The following is a 26556-nucleotide window of genomic DNA, read 5'->3' as shown; positions in this document are numbered from 1 at the left end:
ATCACTTTTGACTTGAATTCCCTTCGACATCAGCTGAGGAGGGTAACTATGCCTTATGCCTAGAAGTCATTCCTGTTCTTTATGAATGTCCACTTGCTGCCTTTTCTTGGGTTTAGTTTGTTTCTCCTTGAAATCTTCATACCACCACAGTTGCCATATCGGATGACGTTTTGATATTTAAATGTTTATGATATGCACTTGGGTTTAGAATTCAGTGGCCTTTTTCTTCCTAGTTTTTAATTCATCAAGTGTTTTTAATTCCTTTATTTTATGGTTTTTTTTTCTCCTGACCCTCTTTCTAGTTCTTAAAAGGCTGAGAACCCACCCCTGTGTTGAAGATTGTACTTAGTGTTCTTGTCTAGCTTGTGCAAGGACCAATTAATGGGTCACATCCACAGCTCTTTGTCCTGTTAATGTTAGACTTCAGATGGGTTCTTGCTGGGTGATGATTAACCGAAAGAGAAATATATGTTTTGGTTTCTACTTAGCATGTGAGAGAGAGAGAGAGAGAGAGAGAGAGAGAGAGAGAGAGAGAGAGAGAGAGAGAGAGAGAGAGAGAGAGAGAGAGAATGTACAGAGACAAGAGGTCAGTGTCCACTGTCTTCCTCAATCCTTTCCTCCTGTATCCACAGTGCTGGGACTGTAGGCAGAGCTTGCTTCTTGCTGTTTTTATGAGCACTGGGAGAGCAGAACTCAAGTCTTCATGATTCTGAAGCAAACACTTTATCAGTGGAGCCATCCCCCCAGCCAAGTGTTGTTTTTAAATCATTCAGCAACAAAGGAACTTGATTTAAAAGTGAAAGATTAGTCATTTGCTTTGACTTGTGAGTTTTGTGTACACTGCTCTCCATATGGAATTAATACTGTTGAATATCTTAAATAGCTCTGTGTGTGTGTGTGTCTATCCCTTCTGTTTGTATATGGTATTGTGATATTGACTAACTCCATATATTCTTAACCTCATACTCACTGGGAATCAAGCAAGGAAATAACGATGAGCTGTTGAGATGGAACAGTAGGTAAGGGAACTTTCTATTAAGCCTAATGAGTTTTTTTAGATGTCGGGACCCAAATGGTATCCTTCAACCTTTACATGTACTCTGTGGCATGTTTCTCTGTCAAAGTAAATTACAAAAAACAATAATAAAGAAAAGTACTCACACACCTATGATCACCTGATCTTTGACAAAGGAGCTAAAACCATCCAGTGGGAAAAAAGACAGCATTTTCAACAAATGGTGCTGGCTCAACTGTCGGTTAGCATGTAGAAGAATGCAAATTGATCCATTCTTATCTCCTTGTAAAAGCTCAAGTCCAAGTGGATCAAGAAACTCCACATAAAACCGTTTACTGATATACTGAAACTTACAGAGGAGAAAGTGGGGAAGAGCCTCGAAGATATGGGCACAGGGGAAAAGTTCCTGAACAGAACACCAATAGCTTGTGCTGTAAGATCAAGAATCGAAAAATGGGACCTCATAAAATTGCAAAGCTCTGTAAGGCAAAGGACACCGTCAGTAATACAAAAAGGCAACCAACAGATTGGGAAAAGATCTATACCAATACTAAATCCAATAGAGGGCTAAAATCCAATATATACAAAGAACTCAAGAAACTAGACTCCAGAGAAACAAATAACCTCATTAAAAAATGGGGTACAGAGAAAAACAAACAACTCTCAACTGAGGAATACTAATGGCTGAGAAGCAACTTAAAAAAATGTTCAACATCCTTAGTCATCAGGGAATTGCAAATCAAAACAACCCTGAGATTCCACCTCACAACAGTCATTCAAAAACTCAGGTGACAGGAGAAGCTGGCAAGAATGTGGAGAAAGAGGAAGACTCCTCCATTGCTGGTGAGACTGCAAGCTGGTACAACCACTCTGGAAATCAGTTTGGCTGTTCCTCAGAAGATTGGACATAGTACTACCAGAGGACCCAGCAATACCACTCCTAGGTATATACCCACAAGAAGCTCCAACAGTTAATAAGGACACATGCTCCACTATGTTCATAGCAGCCTTATTTATAATAGCCAGAAGCTAGAAAGAACCCAGATGTCCTTCAGCAGAGGAATGGATACAGAAAATGTGGTACATTTACACAATGGAGTACTACTCAGCTATAAAAAACAATGAATTTATGAAATTCCTAGGCAAATGGATGGAACTAGAAATATCATCCTGAGTGAGATAACCCATCCACAAAAGAACACACATGATGTGCACTCACTGATTAGTGGATTTTAGCCTAGAAGCTCAGAATACCCAAGATACAATTCTCAAAACACATGAAATTCAAGAAGAAGGAAGACCAAAGTATGGATATTCAGTCCTTCTTAGAAGAAGGAGGAACAAATTACCCATGGGAGGAGTTACAGAGACAAAGTGTGGAGCAGAGACTGAAGGAATGACCATCCAGAGACTGCCCCACCTGGGGATCCATCCCATATATAACCACCAAACTCAGACACTATTGTGGATGCCAGCAAGAGCTTGCTGACAGGAGCCTGATATAACTGTCCCCTGAGAGGGTCTGCCAGTCCCGAAAAATACAAAAGTGGACAGCCATCCATTGAACAGAGGACAGGGTCCACAATGAAGGAGCTAGAGAAAGGATGCAAGGAGTTGAAAGGTTTTACAGCTCCATAGGAGGAATAACAATATGAACTAACCTGTATCCACAGAGCTCCCAGGGACTAAACCACATGGTAGTTTAGAGTACACATGGTGGGACCCATGGGTCCAGCTGCATATGCAGCAGAGGATGGTCTAGTAGGTCATCAATAGGAGGAGAGGCCCTTGGTCTTGTGAAGGCTCTATGCCCCAGGGCCAGGAAGCAGGAGTAGGTAGGTTGGTGAGCAGGGGCAGGGGGAGGGGAATTTCGGAGAGAGACCAGGAAGGGGGATAACATTTGAAATGTAAATAAAGAAAATATCTAATAAAATAAAAAAAATTAAAACAAAGAAAACTGTTGTAGCAAGAACTTGGTGGGTAATCACAAGGCCTCATCTATCCTGTCCATATGGGTGGTTTAGTGCTCTTTATCCTTGTCTGTTATGAGATTTCCTTTCTGTGCTAGATACTTGCTAAAATACCCTGGCAAAGGCAATGCAAGGAAGAAAGGCAGGGTTTATTTTACCTTATAGTTCCAGATGGGTACCATACATCATGGTGAGAAGACATGGCAATGGGAGGCAAGAGAAGACATGGTAGGAGGAAGAAGCTGGCTGATCAGATTTTCATCTAGACATAGGGAGCAGAAACTGGGAACAGGTAGTAAGACTTCTATTAGCTTCTGTTAGTGATATTATTTTAACATTTTTTCCAAACTGTAATTTTATTAGGAAATGGGAATTTTGTTTAGTTTTGTCATTTTGAAGTACAACCATGGGTTACTCTTGCTACGCAGAAATTCCCCTGACAGTGAAAAGGTTTGTGGTGTGTTTACCACCCTGTCCTCTGCTCCTGAGTGTGTGTGCCTTTCCATATTTCCTTGTGGTTATTAATAGTTTTCATATTGATTTTTTCAACTGTTGTTTAGATGCTAAAAGCATTCTCTTTTTGCCAGCAATGTATTTGCTTTTGATTATGTTTCTATGCAGCAATTCTGTTCTTTCCTGAATCCCAGCCCACTGAAATGGTCCATTATTACTTCTTGCTATCTATGATGTTTGTAATCTTATAAAAGGTTGAGAAACATTTATTGTAGAATTTCCTTGGTATAGCCCAAGGCTATATTTGACTTTCCCCTTGCCAGTCTGATTATATTTAGCCTAGTTTGCTAAACATCTCTAGTTTCTGTTATTCCATGTTGATGCCTGTTTAGATATTCAATTTTGCAGTTATCTGTGAGGTTCCCTTAAAAATGTTATCCTGTTTTGAGCACACTGTCAACCTACTTCACTTGTGTGGAGGGCTAGTCACACCCATGTTACTCCACACAGCTCCAGTCAGGCTGACTGTCCCTCTGCTCAGGTGACCCCTGAGTGTAAGGAATAGGCTCTTGGGGGCATCACTGGGCACAGTGCTCTGTTGAAGAGGTCTGCTCACATTCTAATAATCTTTAGACTAAAACAACACAGCCTTGCTGTCCTTTAGTCTTCTGTCTTCTGTCTGTGGCCTTCGGCATCTCAGAAAGTTAAACTGTTAATTCAGGACATGCATGAGGAAGAACACTTTCAAAACTTGGCCTGTCTTCTTGTCACCCCATGTTGACCATGATATCCCATCTGGTCATTGGTTTCTGATGGCGCTCTCACTTCATAGGTTTCCCGTTTAGATCCATTTTCCTTTGCTGTCTTGATGGCTGCCCAGGTAGCCTGCTCTCTGCTGTTCATTCTTTCTTCTGACTAGCCCTCTGTCTGCTGACATCTTTGACCCATTTCCTAATGTCTCCTTCCTGCTTTCTGTGGGCTGATCTCAGGATATCCTGGATGAATAGAAAAAAAAAATGTGTTCAGGAGCCAGGTTGGGATATGAACACCTACTCAGATATTGTGTTTGGACAGAAAAATAGGATTGATCAACTGATGCACTGAGGAGACTCATCCCTAGAATAATAAATGAAGAGCCTAAATCAGAAGAAAAATTAGTTTTATCATGTAAATATAGTGGTTAAAACCATACTAATATAAGCCAGAGAAAATTTATCAATTTTCAAGCAGTATTAATAGTAATGACAATAGTTGATTCCTACCAACTTGGAGTCTATCATAATTTTTTTGGCTGTAGATGAACACATTACATGAATTTCTAAAGGTGATCTCAGTTTCCTGAGTAGGACCATAAGTTCAGGTTCTGGTTCTGACAGGAAAGCATACAAAGGCTTCCATTCCCACCTCTGTTTTTCTCTCTGTTCTCCTTACCTCTGGTATTCTGAGGTTGTGAAGAATAGAATCCATTAAGGGAGAGCTGTGGATGCCACCAGTAAATCAAGGATGCCTGCGCCTGTCTGGTGACTTTAGCCAGCTCCAGAGGCCAGTGCTTAGGCAAGAACAGACAGGCTGCTGTGCTTTGGGGTTCACATCTATTTGGACTTGTCCTATTGTTGGCAATGCCTGAGCAAAATTTTTATCAACTTTTTCTTCTGTGGTCAGAGATTAGCAAAGGTGAGGTTATTTCTGAAAACACGAAAAATTTCAGAGTTGCATGAAAAGACAAACTTCTCAAACCATTGTGTGATTTGAACTCTGTTGCATTTTTTTTGTAGCAGGTCCTTTTTAGTAAATGACAGGGTAGCTTGACTACCTTAAGAGGGTTTCTCATGAAGATTCTTTAAGGAATCCAGATCATTAATATAGTCCCAAATAGTCTTCGTTGCTGCAGTGTACAGAAACACAAGGATATTTCTGTTATATTCCTTCCCCTCCTCATTTCACATTTCAGGCCCAGGTCATTCGGGGAAGAAGGCTGGAGAAGAGATTCAGCATTACAGGGTTGCTCTTGCTATGTTCTCCCCACATACAACACAACAGGAGCGGCTCAGAGGAAGGACGGTTTGGTCTTTTGCAGGGATTTCACCACAGGGCAAGCATGGCAGAGGTCTTGGCAGTTGGGAACGTGAAGCAGCTTTGTCACATCTTGCTAGCTGACAAGAAGCAGAGAGAAGCTACCACAAGAAGCTGAGGAAGCTCTTACCTCACCCTCAAAGTCCAATCACTTACTATCCCACTCTCTCTAGTTAGGTTCCACACCCTCCCAAAACACTGTCACCAGCTAGGCACTGAGTGTTCAAACAGTATGAGCCTCAGGGGACATTTTGTACAGCAGGAAGATAGTATTAAAAGGGATTTGTCAAAAAAAAAATCTATTGGAATTGTGGTGATAAGGCCAGGTAGTATTATTGCCTAGTGACTTTTGTGCTGTTGTTTGGGAATATTTAAATAGATTCTCTTTTTTACAATGCAGTTTGAGTAGACGCTCGGTTGTTTCCCCAGATTTAGAGCTTTCTTTGATTTTTTTTTCTTTCTTAAGACATTTTGAACAGGACCTTGCACGTTGTAAATTCTTACAAAACATTTTCAGTTTTATTTAGCTATAAACTAGAGGCATATTAAGGATCCAGGTATAGAGATGATACCCTACAGTGATTATACTATCCAGAGATTAAAATGTTGCCGGAGACACTTCACCCATCATTTCTCCCTGAAAATATGATCTTCTTCATTGACTGTGCTAAATGCTTTATTCCTTCTGTGTTGTTCCTTTGCTGGGAAGGCAGGCTGTGTGGATTTCCCCAGAGCTCCTAGTTTGTAACTAATTAGTTACAATAGAGTGATGACTCTGCTCTCAAACGCTGCTGAACTCAGCTGGACGGAGGGGAGCCGCAAGAGGTGAAGTTGAGAAAAGACAGCTGCAAGGCTTTGGATGTTTGCTTCTGCACCAAGGATAATGTAAGAAACACTTAAGAGAGAGAAGATTTACAAGACCATCTCTGTATGCTGCTCAAGGATGAGAGAGGGAACAGCGGGAGGGCAAAATAATCTTTTTGGTTTTAGGGAGGGTATTGCTCAGCCAATGAGTAATGTAAGAAAACATTATTCATGGGGAAGTTAAAATAGACACACACACAGCCACACACACATCACACACATACACTCATAATTCACACTCACACACACATACACACACACTCACACACTCATACATGCACACACCTACACACATACATACACACACACACAGTGTCGCACACAGTCTCTCCGTATCTCTTTGTCTCTCTGTCTCTCTCATATACACACAGGAAAAAAAAAACAACCCACCCACATACATTTTATCTGGAACTCTTAAAAATGTAGATATTTATTTGTCTAGAATCTAAACTCATAAGAATTTTTCCTCAGGAAATTATTAGTAATAATGCATAAACATTTAGGCATGAGAGCATTATTCTTTTCATTGTTTACAGTTATGACAGACTGAGAGAAAGTTTCATGTGTTCAGTACCAGGGCAACAGGAGGATTCTAGGAGGATTAAGAAGAAGTATGATAACAATAACTTATGCTACAAATGTTCTAGATCTGAGTTAACTTAATATCGAATATAGGAACATGTGCTTCAGGCATTTCGGGTACATCATAGTCTGCTTTTGCTGTTATATCAGAGTATCTGAGGCAGAAAAGAGGTTTACTTTGTTTGGCTTTTGACTTTGAGGCCTGGCATAGTCAGATGTAGCCAGGAATTCAATGCTGCTTCAATGCACGCTGAAAATGCTAGGGTAAGTAGTTGTGTGTGGAAGGGATCAGGTGTAACAGGTGACTTGGCAGGCCAGGTGTGCTTCTGTACACCTGTAATTCTGAGCCCAAGAGACAGAGGCAGGAGGATTGCCATAAGTTTAATGTCATCCCAGGCTACTATGTAGCATATCCATGAACCCATATTCCACATGATTCTTGATTTATTTTCATGTGTTCAGTGTGAGGGCTTAATATGAGGAATACGAAGAATCATGATAATAATTAATCTTACACTACAAATTCTCTAGATTTAGTCAAGTTGGGAATTTATACTAAATGCCACAGAAATTGTGGCAGGCCAACATCTCCAATGGGAGCAGATCTGGATAGTCCCAAGTGGGGCCCTTGTCTCAGATTGGATTGAGAGTGACTTGTCAGGCAGCTGACTTTAATGGGAGTGTCAATAGTGAATTGCTCTCACTGTGAGGTTGGAGAAAGGGTTAGACTAAACACATGACCTACAGCTTAAAACATCAGGCTGCTTTCTAGCTTACTAGTTTTATTACCTATAAATTGCCTTTTCTTGGCAGTTGTGTTGCTAGACTGCCAATTAAAAAATGTTATTCTAAAAAAAATTAAACTGTACATTGAGTTTTAAAAGCAATTTAAAACAGGATGTGTGCATCTGCTTTGGACTGTATTATTTAACGAGCATTTTTTTTTTCCAACAATGCACTTTCTTCTGGGGCTTCGCACATCACCATCATTCATCTTGGTAATGCCTGTGTTCAACAGTTGTCCGTGAACGCAGGCAGTTCAAAGGAGTAATGTCACTTAGCAATGTTCCATACTTCTGTTACAGTTAGAAATTTTTAGTATCGCAAGTTTTAAGAAGTTGTGTGTCAACTGAGCCTTCCAGGATATTGTGAAATACCTCTATTTCAAGACACTATTAAATATGCATATTGGAAACATTTTCTTAAGAAAACATCTGGGGTCTGAATTAGTCATTATTCGTCAGGAGTGTGACAATAGCCAAATTTGTTATGATAATGTGAACGTTGTCTTTCTGTGAATTATTAACTTCCAATTCTTGGTTTGTATTAGTAGCTTTCAAGGAGCGAGCATTTAGAGGGGCAATGGCATTTGCTGACTTGCTGTTTCCTCTCATAACTGAGTACAATGTTTCGGTTAATAAAAAAGAAGGAGAAGAAAAATGAGCAAGCATCCTCTATTGTTCTCCAAGAACCATCTCAAAAGAAATAGCTGAGTTGGACATAGTAGTGCACACCTTAAATTCCATCACTTGGGAGGCAGAGGCAGGCTGATCTCTGCCAGTCCAAGGTCAGCCTGGTCTATACAATGAGTTCCAGGACAGCCAGTGTCTCACAAAGCCAAGCTAAGTTGCTGAAAACATTTGCTCTACTAGTGATGTCAGAGCTCAGTCAGACTATGGGAGGTGGAATGTATGAAGCGCTGAAGAGCTAGGTTGTTGTGCCTGTGGTACACCTTGAGTGGGTGCTCTTTAAATGCATGAAATTCAAGGTCAGGTATAATGGTCTCTCTCCCTCTTGGCTCATTCTTCTATAGAGCGAAATCCCTTACCAGCATCATTCTATAAGTCCTGAAGCCCAGGAGAGCATAAGCTTCTCTTTCCCATATGTCTACATACTTGAAACAAAACATTTGCGAAAGGACCAAAAGAAAGTATTAACATTCATATGGAAATCATCTTTCTTAGCGAGGTACTTTGGTTTGAAATGATCATATTGACACCTAGATGCGAAGAGTTGATTTCTGTGGGTTTAAAACAGTTCCTTTTGGGGTGATGAGCACTACAAGTTCAAATCCACTGCCCATCATTACATTTGTGATTATATCAGGGTTGTTGAATCCTCATTCCTGGTTATGGTGGCTCATTGTCATTAATTTCATCACCGAGACAGAGTCAGGGGCAAGGGTAGAGGGCAGAGGGGCAGGAGGGAAGGGGGCAGAGACTGAAAGAACTCTGTGAGTTTGAGGCCAGCCTCATCTACATAGCAAACTCCAGGACAGCCCAGGCTATGCAGTGCAACCCTGTCTCAATCAAAACAAGACAAGGCAAGGCAAGGCAAGGCAAGGCCAGGCCAGGCCAGGCCAGGCCAGGCCAGGCCAGGCCAGACCAGACCAGACCAGACCAGGCCAGACCAGACCAGGCCAGACCAGACCAGACCAGACCAGACCAGACCAGACCAGGCCAGACCAGACCCGACCCATTAGGGAGGTTAGCTTCACTTTCTGTGTTTTATTCACAGTTAAAGAATTGATACTTTAAGAGTAAGAACAATTCTGCCAAATATTCTGAAGTGTAATTTTGCCCTTATAGGCTGAAGATAATAAGTCTACTAGTGAAAAGTGAGTTCCTACATCAGTTTACACGTTCTTTACGCATGCCAGGCAGTCACCCCAGTGTTTGTTGTGACTTCGTTTTACATTTAGTTCAGTTACCATTCTAAGAAGCTTGAGTATAGAAAAATTAACTGAGGAATGTTGGAAGACTTTTTTTCCCCTCTCTGATACTTCAGTTTTATTTCTTTCTCTATCTCAGAACCAGATGTTTATTTTTCTCTTGTCTTTTTCATTTTTCTTTCTTTTCTTCTCTCTCTCTTCTTTCTTTCTTTCTTTCTTTCTTTCTTTCTTTCTTTCTTTCTTTCTTTCTTTCTTTCCTTCCTCCCTCCCTCCCTCCCTCCCTCCCTCCCTCCCTCCCTCCCTCCCTCCCTTCCTTCCTTCCGTAAAGGAGTGATTACCAGAAAAGGCAAATAAGCAGACAGAAGTTGAATCAGGAAATGTTTCACAGTTAATTGGTTTTCCGACACATGGACTGGACATATAGAATATGAAATAAGGTGACTTGGAAAGAAATTCAGAACTTCTGTAATGGAACGAAGGCACCTTTTCAAGGTGCCATGCTCTAGGAAATGGAGAGGTTGTTCCTGAGTGAGGGCCTCTGTACCTCTGCCTCTCCATCACCTCTCTGCATGGCTCTCTGCCTTTCTGTAGCCTCTCAGTTCTTGGCTTCTGATCAAATTTCATTTAAATGACAACAAAAAGAAAGTTTGAAAACTATTTACTTGCTTGTAATAATACAAACACTTTTGGCATTTTTTCATTAAAATATTTTGCTGAATACAAATTTAATATGTACTTATTAGTAATTACCAAACAATATGTTAATATAAATAATATAAATGTCAAGCTAGCCATGGTAAGATTCTGTCTCAAAAGTACAGCAACAACCAAACAAGACATCAAGGAATAGGAACAAAAGTGCGATTGCATAGCAGTGTCCCTTACTAGATAGTTGCTGTTGCTAATGTGTCACTATGTGCAGTGTTTGAATATCCTGTTTATTGGAGCAACAGGCAGCCCTGGGCTGGGAATCAGGAGGGAATCCAGGGAGATGGAGCCCTCAGCCTTGTCAGCTCTGAGCATGTTCTTCCTTATTTATGTTTGTTTCCTCCTCTGCAAGCAGCAGGAAGGCCAAAGTCCTTCTTGGACATTTTTTTTAGAAGGCAGGACCTAGGGTAAATGCCGGGGAGACGAATCAGCAGTTAAGCGTGCTTGCTGCTTTTCCTGAAGGTCTGAGTTTCAGTCCCGGAACCCACACTGAGTAGTTCACAGCAATCTGTAACCACAATGGAGGAGATAGATGTGATGTCTCTGCTTACCTCAGTGCACACCCATGGATACACGGCATATCCACACATAGATAGGCACATAAACCAAAAATAAGAACTGAGTCTTAAAGCATGAACTGACTTATGACTTCCCTCTCCATAGAGGTGTCCCATATCGTTGTGTTCTCTCTAGAGTTTTCATTAGGCTGTGAAAAAAATGACACTGTTCCAAGACCTGCTGTGACTTAGGGATTCACCAAGCTCTAATGAGCACAAGGGAATCTACTCCACCTGGGTTTTTCATTGAAGGAGGCTTTCCAGTGAGTTGCGCTGAAATAAAGTTCCAGAGGATTATTAGTGATGTATCATGGAGCAAAAGAGGAAACAAGTATTTTAGTATCTGAGATGTTAAAAAGAAAACTTAGAACTTAAAAAAAGATTGTGTTTGTCTTCATGACATCATTGTTATTCCCTGAGGAATAATAATAATTAATGTGAAAATTAGAGGGTAATCAAAGAGTTGAAATAACTAAATTTAACTATTTTTAAACATTCTTCATTTTCAAAAAAGAGATAATGTCTTATTATATATAGAGGGTGGCCTTGAGCTTTTGACGATGCCTCTCCCAGAGTTTCCTGGGTAGCATGCTTATAGGAGTGTGTGTGTGTGAGTGTGTGTGTGTGTAAGTGTGTGAGAGTGTGTGAGAGTGTGTTTGAGTGTGTGTGAATGTGTGTGAGTGGGGTGTGAGTGTGTATGAGTGTGTGTGTCACTGTGCCTTTTTATTAAAACTTTATCAATGCCTGTTATATAAGGTGCTCCAATGCAGATATTTAATCCTCCTGTTGGTCCCAAACAATTATACATTTTAAAAAGGCAGTTAGAGCCCAGAAAGTTGGTGGCCATGATGCATTGAGACAATCTTGTATTCAAACATTGTGGCAGAAAAATCGTGAACATTTCTATCATAATATAAGCCTCTGTACTCACATAAACCAGTATACAGAATATGGATACATATGGATGCCCAAGCACACCATCCCCAGTTCATGTCTTGCTTTAAAAAGAGAAGATTCCTTAAAACTCACCACTGGTGAGACTGTGCCCTGTCAGCCCACTGGTGAGACCTGAAGCTGTGGCCGCTTTGCTTTGTGTGGTACAGTTGAAGTTAGAAACCTGTAACTTTTCATAGGACTCATCTCCCCAGAGGTTCACTTACTAGGGGTGTGTTCTTCAGTGTGGTGATGCTGAGGTGGTAGAACCTTGAGGAAGCGGGGCTAATGTGAAGCAGTTAGGTCATTGGGGATGCTCCTTTGGAAGGCTTCGTGTGGTCTACTAGAGTGAGTTCTCTGGTGAGTCAGTTGTTAGTAGGTGAGGCTATCCCATGTCCTGGACCTCTATTCACTGCTGGTTTATTGGCCATCCACTGCCACGTGTTAGAGACAAGGGAGCCCTCACCAGAGGCCCAGGAGTCAAGGTTGCCTGTTGTTGGACTTCAGCTTCCAAGGCTGTTTTGTAATACCCTTCCCCCTTTACCCTCTTTCCACTTCCTCTCCTTTGTTGTCTCCCAGGATGGTCTTGAACTCATAGGCTCCTTCTGCCTTAGCCTCCCAGGAGCTGGGCTATAGGTGTCCACATTTGTAGCAAAGTTCTATACCTTTTGAAGTATCCAGCTTTAGGCATCTTACTAGGGTGACAAGTCTGATTATATAAGTCCCATCATCTGAAGCCACCAGTTGTTGCAGAAGAGGGTCTGAGGCCACTGCCCCACAATACAGCAAGGCTTCAGCCAGGATCCAGAGCTCTGCAGATTGTGTGATATTTTGAGGCAGTCATGTTGGCAAAGCTATTTTGTATAAGCTACTTTGATACAATATTTTATGGCAAGGACTTTGTGTGAGTGTGTGTGTGTGTGTGTGTAGTTCCTGGAAAAGAATGCCTTTAGGACTTAATGTTAGCCTTGCTTTAATTAACAGAACAAATTACCCAATTATTGAGTTTTTGTTCTATATTCAACAATGAGAATTACAATTTTATGGGATGAGTTAGAAGTCCTGTAAGGATCAAGTGGGGCAGGGATTTGATGGGGTTTGGTGTGTCTTTCATTTCTTCCTTTCTTAGTCAACACAATTTATTTATTTTTTACTAGAACTCCCCCTCCCCTCTACTCTTCAGTGTCCAACTCAGAAAGTCCCTCTTGCCACATCACCAGGACATTAGGATCTAAACCATGCACATTACCTGGAGACTGTGTAAATAAATCTGTTCAAATGTTCTTTTCCATGGTACTGAGAGTCTCTTTATGCAGATGTTTATAACTAGATATAATATTTGAGTCTGACCTGCCATTTTAGGGTGTTTCTGCCTTGTAATTCAACAGTTTGTCACCGTCTGTGAGAGAAATTCTAAAATATCATCCTCATGAAAGAACACACATGATATGCACCCACCGATAAGTGGATATTAGCCCAGAAGCTCAGAATACCCAAGATACAATTTGCAAAACACATGAGACTCAAGAAGAAGGAAGACCAAAGTGTGGATACTTTGATCCTTCTTAGAAGGGGGAACAAAATACCCATGGAAGGAGTTACAGAGACAAAGTTCAAAGCAGAGACTGAAGGAATGACCAGAGACTGCTCCACCTGGGGATCCATCCCATAAACAACCACCAAACCCAGACACTATTGTGGATGCCAACAAGAACTTGCTGACAGGAGTCTGATATAGCTATCTCCTGAGAGGCTCTGCCAGTGCCTCTGGGAGGCAGATGCTCCCAGCCATCCATTGGATGAAGCACAGGGTCCCCAATGAAGGAGCTAGAGAAAGTACCCAAGGAGCTGAAGGGGTTTGCAGCACCATAGGAGGAACAAGAATATGAACCAACCAGTACCCTCAGAGCTCCCTGGAACTAAACCACCACCAAAAAAAAAAACCCAAAACAAAACAAAACAAAAAAAAACCCACAAACAAAAAAACCAAACCAAACAAAACATCAACACACACACACACACACACACACACAGAGGATGGGACTCATGGCTCTAGCTGCATATGTATCAGAGAATGGCCTATTCAGTCATCAATAGGAGGAGAGGCCCTTAGTCCTGTGAAGGTTCTATGACGCAGTATAGGGGAATGCCAGGGTCAGAAATTGTGAGTGGGTGGGTTGGTGAGCAGGGGCGGGGGTGTGTGGGATTTTCGGAGAGGAAACTAGGAAAGGGGATAACATTTGAAATGTAAATAAGGAAAATATCTAATAAAAAATTTCAAAAAAATCATCCTCATAAAGAATGTTCTTTACAGGGTACTTTTTTTTTTTTTTTTTGAGGAATGTAAGACATGGGGTAATGAAAAGAAAAAAGGCAGCTAGTGAGATGGCTCAGTGAGTAAAGGTACCTGAGTTCAGTCCTCTGAAACCACGTGATGGGAAAAGAACCCACAGGTTCTCCTATGTCCTCCACATACATACTGTGCCCATACAGATACAAAGGGAATAAGTAAAAGTTAAAAAAAGCAAAACAAGTAATCATACAAATAAAGGAAGTAATAACATTAGAGCACAGTATAGACTGGCGAGTTGAAGTCAGTACTCAGTAGGCTCAGTACTGAGTAGGTCCACGCTGCTTCTCTGTCTAACGCATTTGTTTAATTATGATATTTAAAAGTGGATATAAAAGTGGATACTTTGAGTACCATCAAGGTAAGCATTGCAAGGGTGTGGCTAACCTAACAGTTTAGACATATGTTATCTTAGTGGTTTCATCTGTATACATGCAATTTCCCATGCAGAAGGTTTGTTCCGTTCCTAGACTGTCCGTGGGAAGACGGAGCTGAGCTCCAGCTGACTGAGGGAAGGAGTGTGTCCTCTGTCAAAGTCTGTCTTTAAAGATTGCTGCAAAGTTTCTCAGAGTCATCTTTGGAAGAAAGGAATATTGCTTCTCTCTCTCTCTCTCTTTTATTTTTGCCATCTATGTAAACTGCAGATTCTTTCAGTTAAAACATCTCATCCAAGGTGAATCAGCCTATGACATAAAAAATTATGTCAGAGAAAAAAAGTGGCCAACTCTACCCATTTAGTGCAATTGGGTGATATGTTCCCTCCCCTCAGAACCACGGCCTGAGCTAGAAGCTACTTTTCTAAGTCCTCTGAGGGGATTATTTTCTCTGATCCAGTTCTTGGTAAATCCTCAGATCCTAAGGGAAATTCAGATGACCCTGGATTAATCACTTATCCTCAGAGCAGCTAGTGACTAAAATGTGTTCCCTACTCATTGGAACATATCTGAGATTCAGATAAAAAGAAGCCTTCGGGGGGGGGGGTTGTCACAAGAAAACATCTCCCTGAGGATTTAAAGGTCACAGGTGACAGAGTTTTAAAGCTACAGATATTGTCATGCTATTTCAGAAATATCTCTGTGTACAGTTCAGGGACAGTTACTTCAAAGGGGAAAATCCAAGATGTGGAAGAGAAGAGACCTCAGAGAGCATCAATTAACTGATGCTTTTAGCATAAGTCAAATCCAAGAGAATTTCAAAAAAGCTGATTGAATGTAATCTGTGAAGTTGAAAGTAAGAGTTGGTGTGACTAGGTCTGCTCCCAGCCATGGCTGACACCAAGAAAAGTGAAAAAAGACAAAAGACAGCGGATCAAACTGGTTTCCATGAAAATCCTGTTTTATTAGTATCCAGACGGATGCTGACTGGATTGTCTGAGTATTCCAGTGACATTTATGGATGGGGGGGGTAGGCAATAAATATGTCCTATGTGGAGGGGTAGTTTTCTCCTCCTTATAGGGGTTGGTACCACATTCTCAGATCTCTGTAGCCCTCTTCTGGTTCTACTGTAGAGAAAATCTGGGGTACTGAGTTCATTGTATGGGGTCTTTGTGGGTTTCCTGCCTCTTTCCTTTGTTCCCTCCCCCTCAGCCCCCGCCTCTGTCTGTGTGTGTCTGTCTCTGTCTCTGTCTCTGTCCCTCTGTCGCTGTCTGTGCTGTCTCTGTCACTCTGTCTGTGTCTGTGCCTGTGCCTGTGTCTGTGTCTGCCTGTGCCTGTGCCTGTGCCTCTGTCTCTGTCTCTGTCTCTGTCTCTGTCTCTGTCTCTGTCTCTGTCTCTGTCTGTCTGTGTCTGTGTCTGTGACTGTGACTGTGTCTGTGTCTGTGTCTGTCTGTCTGTCTGTCTCTCTCTCTCTCTCTCTCTTTCTCTCTCTCTGTGTGTGTGTGTGTGTCTATGTGTGTGTCTGTGTGGTGTGGTGCTGGGTGAATGAACTCAGGTTCTCATGTTCACTCATGCAGCCCTTCACCCCCTGAGCTGTGTCTGCAGCCTTACACCGAGCTTCAGCTGTCACATTCATTTGATGTCTTCAGCCCAGTCTTTTTGTCTCTAAGGACATGGTTTCCTTTTCTATCACAATCTGAGCACCATAAAGGCCTCATCTAGGCTGTTCTTTCAGAACAGCAGCAACACATGACCACTGTGCTCAAGACGTAGCTGGTATGAATTGAGATGAATCATAACTACGTATTGAATGTGAGATTTTGAGCATTGATTATGGAAAAACAACCATGTAAACTGGCTTCAGTTTCATAGCAATGTCCTGTTGGAATAATAGTTCACATATATCTAATAAATGTGTGCAAAACACTAATTTTTAATGTTTTTCTAATGAAGCTTTTTAAAAATTTTAAGTTTTGTGCATGCCTTACATATTTGTGCTGATGTAGCTTTGGAGTGGAGGCTTCATAATAGTGAATTGGTTTACCTGCATTTTAAATGGGCATTTTCAATCAGGTTCTAGAATGACCAGCGTTAGCAAGCCATCTTCTGCCGGTGTCATTTTATTCTTGTCCAGCCTGTCATCTCTTCTGCAAACCTTTGGTTCCTTACTCTCTCTTAGGTGCCCTGCGGCAGAGACGAGGTGAGGTGTCTCAGTTGTGAATCAATGCCACATTCTTCTCTACTGTGGCACCCTGCCACTCTGGCATTGCCTCTCCTTTTTGGCAGACTCCATGCTGTTCTTTAAGGTGGCCAGGGCAGCTAGGAACATGCATTAAAATTCCCCAAGTCCTTTTAGCCATACAGAACTACCCCCCCCATTTCTGTAAGTTCACATCAACACCTGTGACCAGACAGGAAGGCAGGCCATGCCCCTGGGAAATGAGCTTGCTAGTTAGCAGTGGCTCTCTGGTAGCTAAGGACATTGTCCACCACAGCCTCCGTAGCTCTCCTACAGCCCTGCTGGGCTCAAGCCTGGAGGGAAATCATGTTCCTTCCCTGATGTTCAACTTAATTCTCGTTGCTGAACTAATTTAAAACTGCTCCATACTCTTTGTTGCTTGTCTCTACCCCTAGCTTAAAGGCAGGGTGTACATCTTATAGGTATTACACTTGCAGAATGGCTTCTTTTATAGTTGTGAATTGACAGTTGAGTTTCTTATGCAGACTACGCTCCCAGGCCTTTGGATGGGGTGATGGAACACTGTATAGAACGTGTTTCTCACAGTCCCTCAGTCAGCGTGAGAACATTGGTGCTGTTGTTCTTGGTGTGCTTCCTTCCACCTATCTTGTAATAGGAAGCATTTAATTTTGTATGCCCTAGTGTAAATTATAACATGGAGAATATTACACTCCTTCCTGGTCCAAAGCAATGGTTGTCAATCTGTGCGTCACAACCCCTTTAGGGGGTCAACTCACCCTTTTACAGGGATTGCTTAAGATCATCAGAAAACACGGGTATTTACATTATGATTCATAACAAAATTAGGTTAGTAGCAAAATTACAGTTACGAGGTAGCAATGAAATAATTCTGTAGTTGGAGATCACCACAACTATATTAAAGGGCCACCGCATTAAGGAGGTTGAGAAGCAGCGTTCTAAAGGTAGGGTTCTGGGACCTGCTTGGAGCACCGTAAACAGTGTGTTGAGTCTGGCCTAGTGTGGCAAGTGTCAGAGGAGTAGGAGGGTGGGCTGGAGCAGCAGAGGGTGTAGGGACCCTAGAGTGTGCTTCTCAGCAGTTGTAGCTCTTTTTAAGGGGGCTACAGTTGAACATTCAGGTGGGGTTATCACAATGACTGTTGGAAATATCGTTCAACCTCTGTGGTAGCCAGGTAGAGGGTGAAGTTAATGAGCGATGAGCTAGAAGTCAAGCTGGTAGTTATTCTAGCAGAAGAAATGAGACAGGGGGCCTTTAGCAAGGCAGAGGCGCAGGGAGTCAGGAGGGGCTTGGATCTGAGGGCAGTTCACTGAGCAGATTGACAAGGCTTAAACATGGGGAAGGCTTCTGGAAAATCCTTTGATTGTCCAGCTATGGGAGGGAGAAGATTGGGGTTTGGGAGCGTCACAGAGAAAGGAAATAGGTTCTAAGGGAAAGACGCTTCTCTTTAGGAGTCATTGGAGGTAGAAGGCCAAGGCTGACAAGGCAGTGGGCAGAACCGAAGCATCTCCTGAGATAAGCATATTCCCAGATTGCTTCATCTTACCTGCACAACAGACTTGGGTTACACATCTGAAAGGGAACCAAGTTACTGTTCCATATTAACCTACTAAGTGGGAGGTGGATGCTGAATTTGAATGAAGAAAGTCTTCCTCCCAGTCTGCTTACAGCCTGTGTGCCTAGGGCACACTCTTCCTAAAGGAGGTAGTTACCTTTGATAAGTTCAATTTTGGTGATTCAAAGAGGAAAAATACGTTTTATTTGTGACTGTCCCTGAGGTCAGCACATGATGTAAATTAGACCCATTAAAGCTATACAAACCAACCATTCTCAAGAACAATGGAAACCCGTGTCCCTGTGGTTTATAATCTGGATCAGAATGGATGCTTCTCTCTCTCCTCTGGCTATATTTCTTTGCTTGGTTCATGGAGATGAGGCCAGGAGTGTTTTTTTTTTTTTTTTTCTCCAGTGTTCAAGGAAATCTCTGAAACATGTGGCTGGAAGTGACGCTGAGCTGCAGTGTATTCTAATGGGGTAATTTACTGTGTGAAATTGGAATGGCAAAGGAAATTAATGTAATGAGTTCTTTTGATTTCCTAGGAGACTGAAGGTGAAATATATTGCTAATCTGCAACTCACCATCTGGCTGGGTTTTGAACTGGGCCTCATTGTCAAGAATCTGGAGTTAAGGGTAGCATTTAGTCCCCTTGGCTGCCTTTAGATCACAGCTGGCCTCTCTTTCAGTGCCAGTGCTTTTGTGTGAATCTCCCAGAGCAACACCCTGAAGCCCCTGTTCCCAGTTACCTCTTTTAGACCCTATGTTTGTCTCTATTCCATAGGGCATTTGCTCTGAGCCTGCAGGGGCCTTGATGCCACACCTGGGTCTCAGGCCACAGCTGCTCACTTGAGCTGTGAGGCTTTGACACTCTATAGCCCTTCTAAGCCACTAAGTTGATTTTGCATTCATGGCCCAAACCTGAAATCCCTGATTGCCCCTGCATAGCTAACCCCTCTGTACAAATCACTGCTCCAGGAATTCTTATTCAAACCAGCTATTAGATCAGAGAGAGAATACTTTAGAAAAATCAGGAAGGTACATTCACAAATAGTATTTGGTTTTGGTTGCTATGCATGTTGGACCCCATGGCTTCTTTTAGCTATTTGTATTCTATATTACTATGTCCCCCTTAACTCAAGACCATCCAAGGAGCTTCATCAGTTGCTCCTGCAGAAATGACTTGTTGCTTCAGTTGCAAGTTACAACAGTGACACTAATGTGCCAGTAAGTAAAGAGTGCTATCTTGCCAGGGGTTTCTTGAAGAGAATAGTTTAAAAATTGGAAGCTTGTCTCTATTCAGTATTGCATTTTGCTTCATGTAATAGCTATTAAAGTGACAAACTGACTGGTCAAGTAGCTCTGACCAATGAAGAGTCGTTGTCAAACAGAAGAGGGGGCAGGGGCCTCATCTGCTGTTTTGCTGGCTTTAGTGTTGAGAATCTGGGCATCTCTTTCCCATCCCTACTGTTAACTTTTCACATGAGGCCCTTCTTAACATCTTCATTATGTCCTTACTTGTGCTAGGCTAGCCCTTTACACATTCTTGCCCGTGTAATCCAGGATCTTCACAGTGATATTTGTAGGGCAAATATTCCTCTTTCACTCACGGGGCCAGCAGAATAGTTTATGTCCAGTGACTCTTATGAGAATCAAAGCAGGAGAAAGCAGTTTGGGTCACCTGGCCTGACTGTTTTTTATTGCTGGAAAGCAAAGTCATTATCAGCGGAATGCCTGGCCGCGTTCTCACAAGAGTGTCTAAGTTCCCTCAAGAGTGTCTAAGTTCACGTAAGCAGTTTAAAGAACGCCCCTCTTTCTTTCTCTCCTGGACAGGTACCCATTTTACCATCCTTCCGGCAACAGAACCTGCATGTAACTGAGTGTGCATTTGGTGAGGATGCTGCGTGCTGACTTGGTATCAGAGCATCATAGCCACTTACTCATGGGGATAATGTCAAAATCACTAGACTCGTGATGTATGCTGGAGTGTCACATGGCATTAAGATGAATAAAGTGCATTTATGCATGATGGCACGGCTGTGATGGATGGCTAGTGACAAAGCATGACTCTGCACACTTTAGAAAAATCTTAGAAAGATTTTAAAAACAGCTTTATAATAGCCCTCTCTATTTTTGAGGCAGGATCCTACTTCATAATCTATACTCCTTTACAACTGATTAGCTTAAAAAAAAACAAAGCCCTGAGTTCTTTTGAGGAAAAAAATTAAAAGCTGATTTTGAAAATGTTATAGAACTGATAAGTGCCAGGACAGGACTATAGCCACATCTAAGAGAGGACACATGTGATTCAGGTTGGGATGGGAGCAGAACAGAGAGAGAAGGCACCTTGGAGGCTCCAGCTGCCTTGTGGAACTCTGGCGACACTTGAGCAAAGCTGCGTGGTGCTTTGATCTCTGGCTTCCAGTTGTGCATCTGAGTGGACACTCCTGCATTGCCTAGGCTGAGCCTGCTGTCCCTCCTGAGCCCACATGGTGGTCAGCCAGGGTGCCCAAGGACATCTCACCTCTTATGGTCTCACCGTGGCTGTCTCAGAGCACTCTTGGACCATTGAGAAAATCCCTGTGTGACTGACTTTTGGCTACTGTCTGCTCCCCATGGCTTCCTGTCCCCTCTGTTCACCCTTTCACTAATGCCATTCATTAGCCCTGTTCTCTGCTTGCCTTTGTTCTCAATGACCCTGTTGCTTCTGGGATGCAATCTCCAGTTTAAAGTGGGAATGAGAAGCCGTGCCCACTTCTCCCACCTTCCTCACACAGTAGGTCTAATTAACGTCAGCCCAAATAAAATCTTGACTTCTTTACACATGTGTTTCCTTTCCCATGGGGATAGAGGATGTGGGCAGGAGAGGTCAGTCAGGACGGGGAGTCACAGTAGCTCGCTGTAGCTAAGTCCTTACTGCCTTACCCCCCTTTCTGGAAACTGACGTTCACAATCTCTTGTTTTGAAGTATCCATTTAAAAGTCAACATAGTTCATGGAACATAGGCTTTTTAGTGTCTTTCAGTATGTTTTTTTTGTTGTTGTTTTATTTTATTTTATAAATATTCTTGTCTGTATACTTCAGAAGGTCAGGGAATTCATAGAGGGGATTTGAGGATCTGGCACTGATCTGTGTCCTTGTCTGTTCACAGTCTGTAAACACCATCTTTATAGAATAGATGTTGTTCTAAAAATACCACATTGACCAAGCAGCCTTTATTTGTTTTGACTAAACTTAGTATTAGTATTAGAATGATGTACATGTAAGAGAACAGACATAAAAGTGAAGGGTCTTGCCGCTATTCATTGTAAGATCACCATGCAGCCTCCCACCCTTCTGTCCCATGAATTTAGCTGTATTATCTTCTAGTATTGAATATAATGAATGACTGCCATTAAATCATAGGAGTTGCTTAAACCAAAATTTCAAAGCATGCTTAAAGGTAATGCTTAAAGCAGACCTAAAGTAATAGACTATCGTTTGGCTCCCTCTAGTGGTGCATGTTTACATGACAAGTCAAGCTGTATGATTTCTGTCATCTGGGTTTTCCATCTCCGAAGAGGGGGAAAGGGACATGGGCGGGGAAAGACTGTAGTTATTCTCAGTGTTGACAGATAAAAGACAGAAAGTGAAGTATTTTGTAAATCAACAGTTGTCATACAAAGAACAAAATAAATTGCCATTAAGTACATGTCATGTAGAACATGCTGTTTTGAGCTAAGTGTGCACTGTGGCGTGTTTAGACGGAACCGACTGATGTGTGTCTACTCTACTTCCATTTTTTTTAATGCTACCATGCCACACCTATTCTTTTCACAATTTTCAAGAATCCAAGAATTCAAAGGAGATTGCTATTTATAGTCAATATATAATTACAATTTCCCATGTAGCTAATTTTATTTTCTATAATAAAACTTCACAAACATATGATGGACATTTTCACCCCAACCCCCGCCAATAACTTAACATGGAAGTTAATTAGCTGTTCTTATTTATGTTTTATAGAGGTGGGTTCACCTGAGTGAACAAGGCTCCCAATGGGCTCACTCCTGAGCCAGGAGTTTGGAGACCCCATTTATGGGACTGGTACCCCGCAGAGGCTCATTTGAGGGATGGAGATCCTTGCTCACCCTTCTGTTCTGGGGCTGAGGCTTTTTAGAGGATGACTATACTACCTCAATCCAGACAGATGCATCTTCCCCCATTGCCATTCTTACTCAAAAAGAATTACATAGCAGACCCCCCTTTGCTGCACTTGATTTTGAGAGTTAGAGCCATCATGTTTATCATAAAAAATGCAGTTAGTGAGAAAATGAATTCTGGATCTAGATGGTTTCCTCAGTGAGTTTCTGCCAAACGATTGAAAGAGGAGTGAGATTACTAAATACAGATGCTAAAACTGTCCGCAGAGCACACTTGGACTTAGGTACTGAAATACATAATCAAAAGTAATTTAGAGCAGAACAAATCTTGAAAGCACTAAGCAATTTCTTTTAGTGATTATGAAGAATTGCTACCTTTGAACCATTTCACATGTACTGTGTTATTTAATCCTTACAATAATCTAATGATCATTAGTTATTCTTTGAAGACCTATCTAGAAGAAGAAGCCAAGACTAGCGAGTTTAGGCAGTTGCTGGCTAATGAATGTGAAACCCGGATTTGATCTTGCGTGATCAGGCTAAGAGCTGGCATGCTCAACCATTTTGCTGCTCAGTGATGCCTGCTGAGCTGTGGAAATATGTGATATCTGTGTGGTCCAAAACATTACAGAGACGGTGATGACTGAGTGCTTAGAGCCAGGGCAGGTCAGCCAAGGAAATACAATGTATGATTTTTAAAAAAAAAAAAATTATTAGGTATTTTCTTCATTTACATTTCCAATGCTATCCCAAAAGTCCCCCATATCCCCCCCCCACTCCCCTACCCACCCACTCCCACTTCTTAGCCCTGGCGTTCCCCTGTACTGAGGCATATAAAGTTTGCATGTCCAATGGGCCTCTCTTTCCAGTGATGGCCGACTAGGCCATCTTCTGATACATATGCAGCTAGAGTCAAGAGCTCCGGGGTACTGGTTAGTTCATAATGTTGTTCCACCTATAGGGTTGCAGTTCCCTTTAGCTCCTTGGGTACTTTCTCTAGCTCCTCCATTGGGGGCCCTGTGATCCATCCAATAGCTAACTGTGAGCATTCACTTCTATGTTTGCTAGGCCCTGGCATAGTCTCACAAGAGACAGCTATATGTTGCTAGTGTATGCAATGGTGTCAGCGTTTGGAGGCTGATTATGGGATGGATCCCCGGATATGGCAGTCTCTAGATGGTCCATCCTTTTGTCTCAGCTCCAAAATTTGTTTCTGTAACTCCTTCCATGGGTGTATTGTTCCCAATTCTAAGAAGGGGCAAAGTGTCCACACTTTGGTCTTTGTTCTTCCAGAGCTTCATGTGTTTCACAAATTGTATCTTATATCTTGGGTATTCTAAGTTTCTGGGCTAATATCCACTTATCAGTGAGTATATATCATGTGAGTTCTTTCGTGATTGGGTTACCTCACTCAGGATGATGCCCTCCAGGTCTATCCATTTGCCTAGGAATTTCATAAATTCATTCTTTGTAATAGCTGAGTAGTACTCCATTGTGTAAATTTTTAAAAAACAAATTTTAACTTAAATAGCTTCACATATCTAGCAAGTACTAATTGAGGAATACAGATTTATTTGATTTTTAAGATATTCCAGTATAAGGTACAAAATATATGGGGTTAATGTGTTTAACTCCCTGCTTTACTGGGAGGGGACTGTCGCTCGCTTGTATTAGTAATCTGAATTAAGTCATAAATTTAACAGAAAAGAAACACAGGCACTGTCTGAGCTTTTAAGCTTCCCAGTCATGACTCTTCCCATTTTACACTTTCTGAACCTATAACTTTATATTTTCATCATTGTTAATATTGAATGGGAAAACTGTTGCTTTTGAGGAAAGTGTTGAACTTTATTAAGTACATGTACAATAAACATTTTCTTCTTTTTATCTCCAGGTTATAGAAACATTATCTCGGCTATCCCGAACACCAATAGCATTGGCCACAGGAATCAGGTAAGTCTGAGCCTCTGGGCTTCCTGTCTCCCGTGTAGTTCAGTGCAATGTTATTTCCTGAATGGTTATTGTTTGCAAAGCTCTTTGTGCTTAGTACTTTAAGTGTCACATACACATTTGAGATTTATTGAGCAATTAAGAACTTATTATTCATAGAACTGAATGAGGCTCAACATTGTGCTCAGTTTTCTGGTGACTGTCACTAGTTATGGCTCTCTCTAAAAAATTCCTCAGCATTTCTATATGTATAATTCATTAAGATAAATGCAAATGTTTTAATACATAAATATTTAAAAATATAATGTATTTGCTTCCTGTAGAAGAGACCATAACAATAACTTACAACTTTTATGAGTTTAAGGAGCAATCAGACAAGCGTTAAATGATAGATACACAAAGATGTGTGTTAAAGATTGGGTAAGATATGGAAAACTCAGAAGTAGGTTGTTTATCTATGTCATCTCTGTGCAGTGGTAAGCCTGGAAGTTGAGATGTGTCTGTTGTTCAAGCTTTTTCTTAGATTTCTGCCCTCTTAAGTAGGAGCAGTCTGTAAAAAATATAAGAAACAGGAAATGAAGAAGATAAAGCCAGGCCACCTGGAGATAGAAGTGTTAGTTCATACCTGATTTCTCCAAGGGTTTGCCTTCTAGTCTCCATGCGTGATACGGCTTTGTCTCTGCCTTTTCGCTTCATGTTTTTGTGCCCAGGTCACATCATATTCTGAGGGTGGGAATCCAAGTGTGTCTCAAAGGAGTGTTCAACGCTGGCTCAGCAGCCCAGATCCTGGATGCAACCACAGTGGTCTCAGGGAGGACATCCTGCAAACCCTTTCTCAGAAATGCGCCATGAGTTTATCAGTTTTCCATAGAAATAGTTTGCCAGCCGGCTCACTCTTCAGTTCCTTCTAATATGCTCTTCCATGGGGCGTAGCCGTCCATGTCTGCATATGTGTTGTGTCATTGTATGTAAGGAGTAGATTTTGAAACAGACATGGCCTGCTTTGTATGTATTTGGTTCTGAAAGTATACCCTTCAGAATTTTTTTCCTTTTAAAATTACCTTGTCATTATTACAGTACTGCAGTATAATTCTTGGTAGTGAACCTATGTAGATATAAAAGCCCAAGAAAATGAGTCTATGTTACAAAAAAACAACCCTGAAAGCTTGGTTATGTATATTTATTTATTTGAAACAAATGTAGGTCCCTGTGCTATCTTAAGTATTAAATTAATTAATAATATGTTCAAAGTTAAAATGGTTTTAAATAATAAAAATATAACAAAAAGTATGTCTTCCAATGAAACTCTTTAGTTTTAGTTTGATGGATCTTTTTATAAATATGAAAGAAGCATGCTTAATATCAAAGAGTGGAGCATTTGTTGTTACAATATAATTACTATGATAATTTTGTTAGGCATACTTTTAAAGCATTATTTTGGTCATAAGGAAACATGTTATGAGCCAAACAAAGATGCCAAGTGATAGGAGAGGAGAAAAATTAGAGTGTGATTATTTTTAACGTGGGACAAAACCAACTCCTTAGTCTCTTTGGAGTCTACTGTGTTCATTTCTCCAAAACCTGGAGAAAAACAAAACAAAACAAAACAAAACAAAACAAAACAAAACAAAAAACCCAAAACCCAAAACCCAAAAACCAAAACCAACTTAAATACTCTGATGTCTGATTAAGGAAATCTGCCAGGGTCAAAGACATATGTATGATGTCTTTGTCTTCTACTAGTCTTCATCCATTACTAGTGATCAGCATCATGAAAAGACAATTTACTGCCAGTCTCTGTTAGGTCAGCTCTTACAGCTGGCATGAGGGTCCCTGAACTGGGCTTTGCCATGGGTGCCATGGGGTGACCCTGCAGGTATGTGACAGGTGGAGGGTCAGGTAATCACATTAGCATGCCCCTAGCTGCACAAGTGTCTGCAGGGACTCACTGTCATGCTGGAGCTGATTTAGGATAGCAGGTGTTACAGTCTCCCCAGGGGAACCCCAGGCACATCTGCAGGGCAAGCACTTCTGGGGAAAGCCTCGCAATCATTAAATATGATGACTTGTTTGAATGGCAGCAAATTTTGCCATTTAATTATAGGTAAATGCTCATTCGGAGTGCTCATTCTCCCATGTCTT

At 41.5% G+C, this 26556-nt stretch overlaps 1 protein-coding gene across 3 annotated transcripts in view; it reads left to right on the top strand.

Annotated features, from left to right (window-relative positions):
- Vav3 (vav guanine nucleotide exchange factor 3) overlaps nucleotides 1-26556 on the top strand; it is a 335454-nt gene that overhangs the window by 123501 nt on the left and 185397 nt on the right. For all 3 annotated transcript variants that reach the window (XM_021157267.3, XM_021157266.3, XM_085835571.1), the window contains exon 3: nucleotides 24359-24417. In XM_021157267.3, the coding sequence (XP_021012926.1) occupies nucleotides 24359-24417 (59 nt within the window). The remainder of the gene's footprint in view (nucleotides 1-24358; nucleotides 24418-26556) is intronic.

This window comes from Mus caroli, unplaced genomic scaffold (assembly GCF_978045245.1).
Source record: "Mus caroli unplaced genomic scaffold, Mus_caroli_1 scaffold_3, whole genome shotgun sequence".
Taxonomy (NCBI): Eukaryota; Metazoa; Chordata; class Mammalia; order Rodentia; family Muridae; genus Mus; species Mus caroli.
The sequence above is the reverse complement of the archived record's forward strand: the minus strand, read 5'-3'. Positions and strand labels throughout refer to the sequence as shown.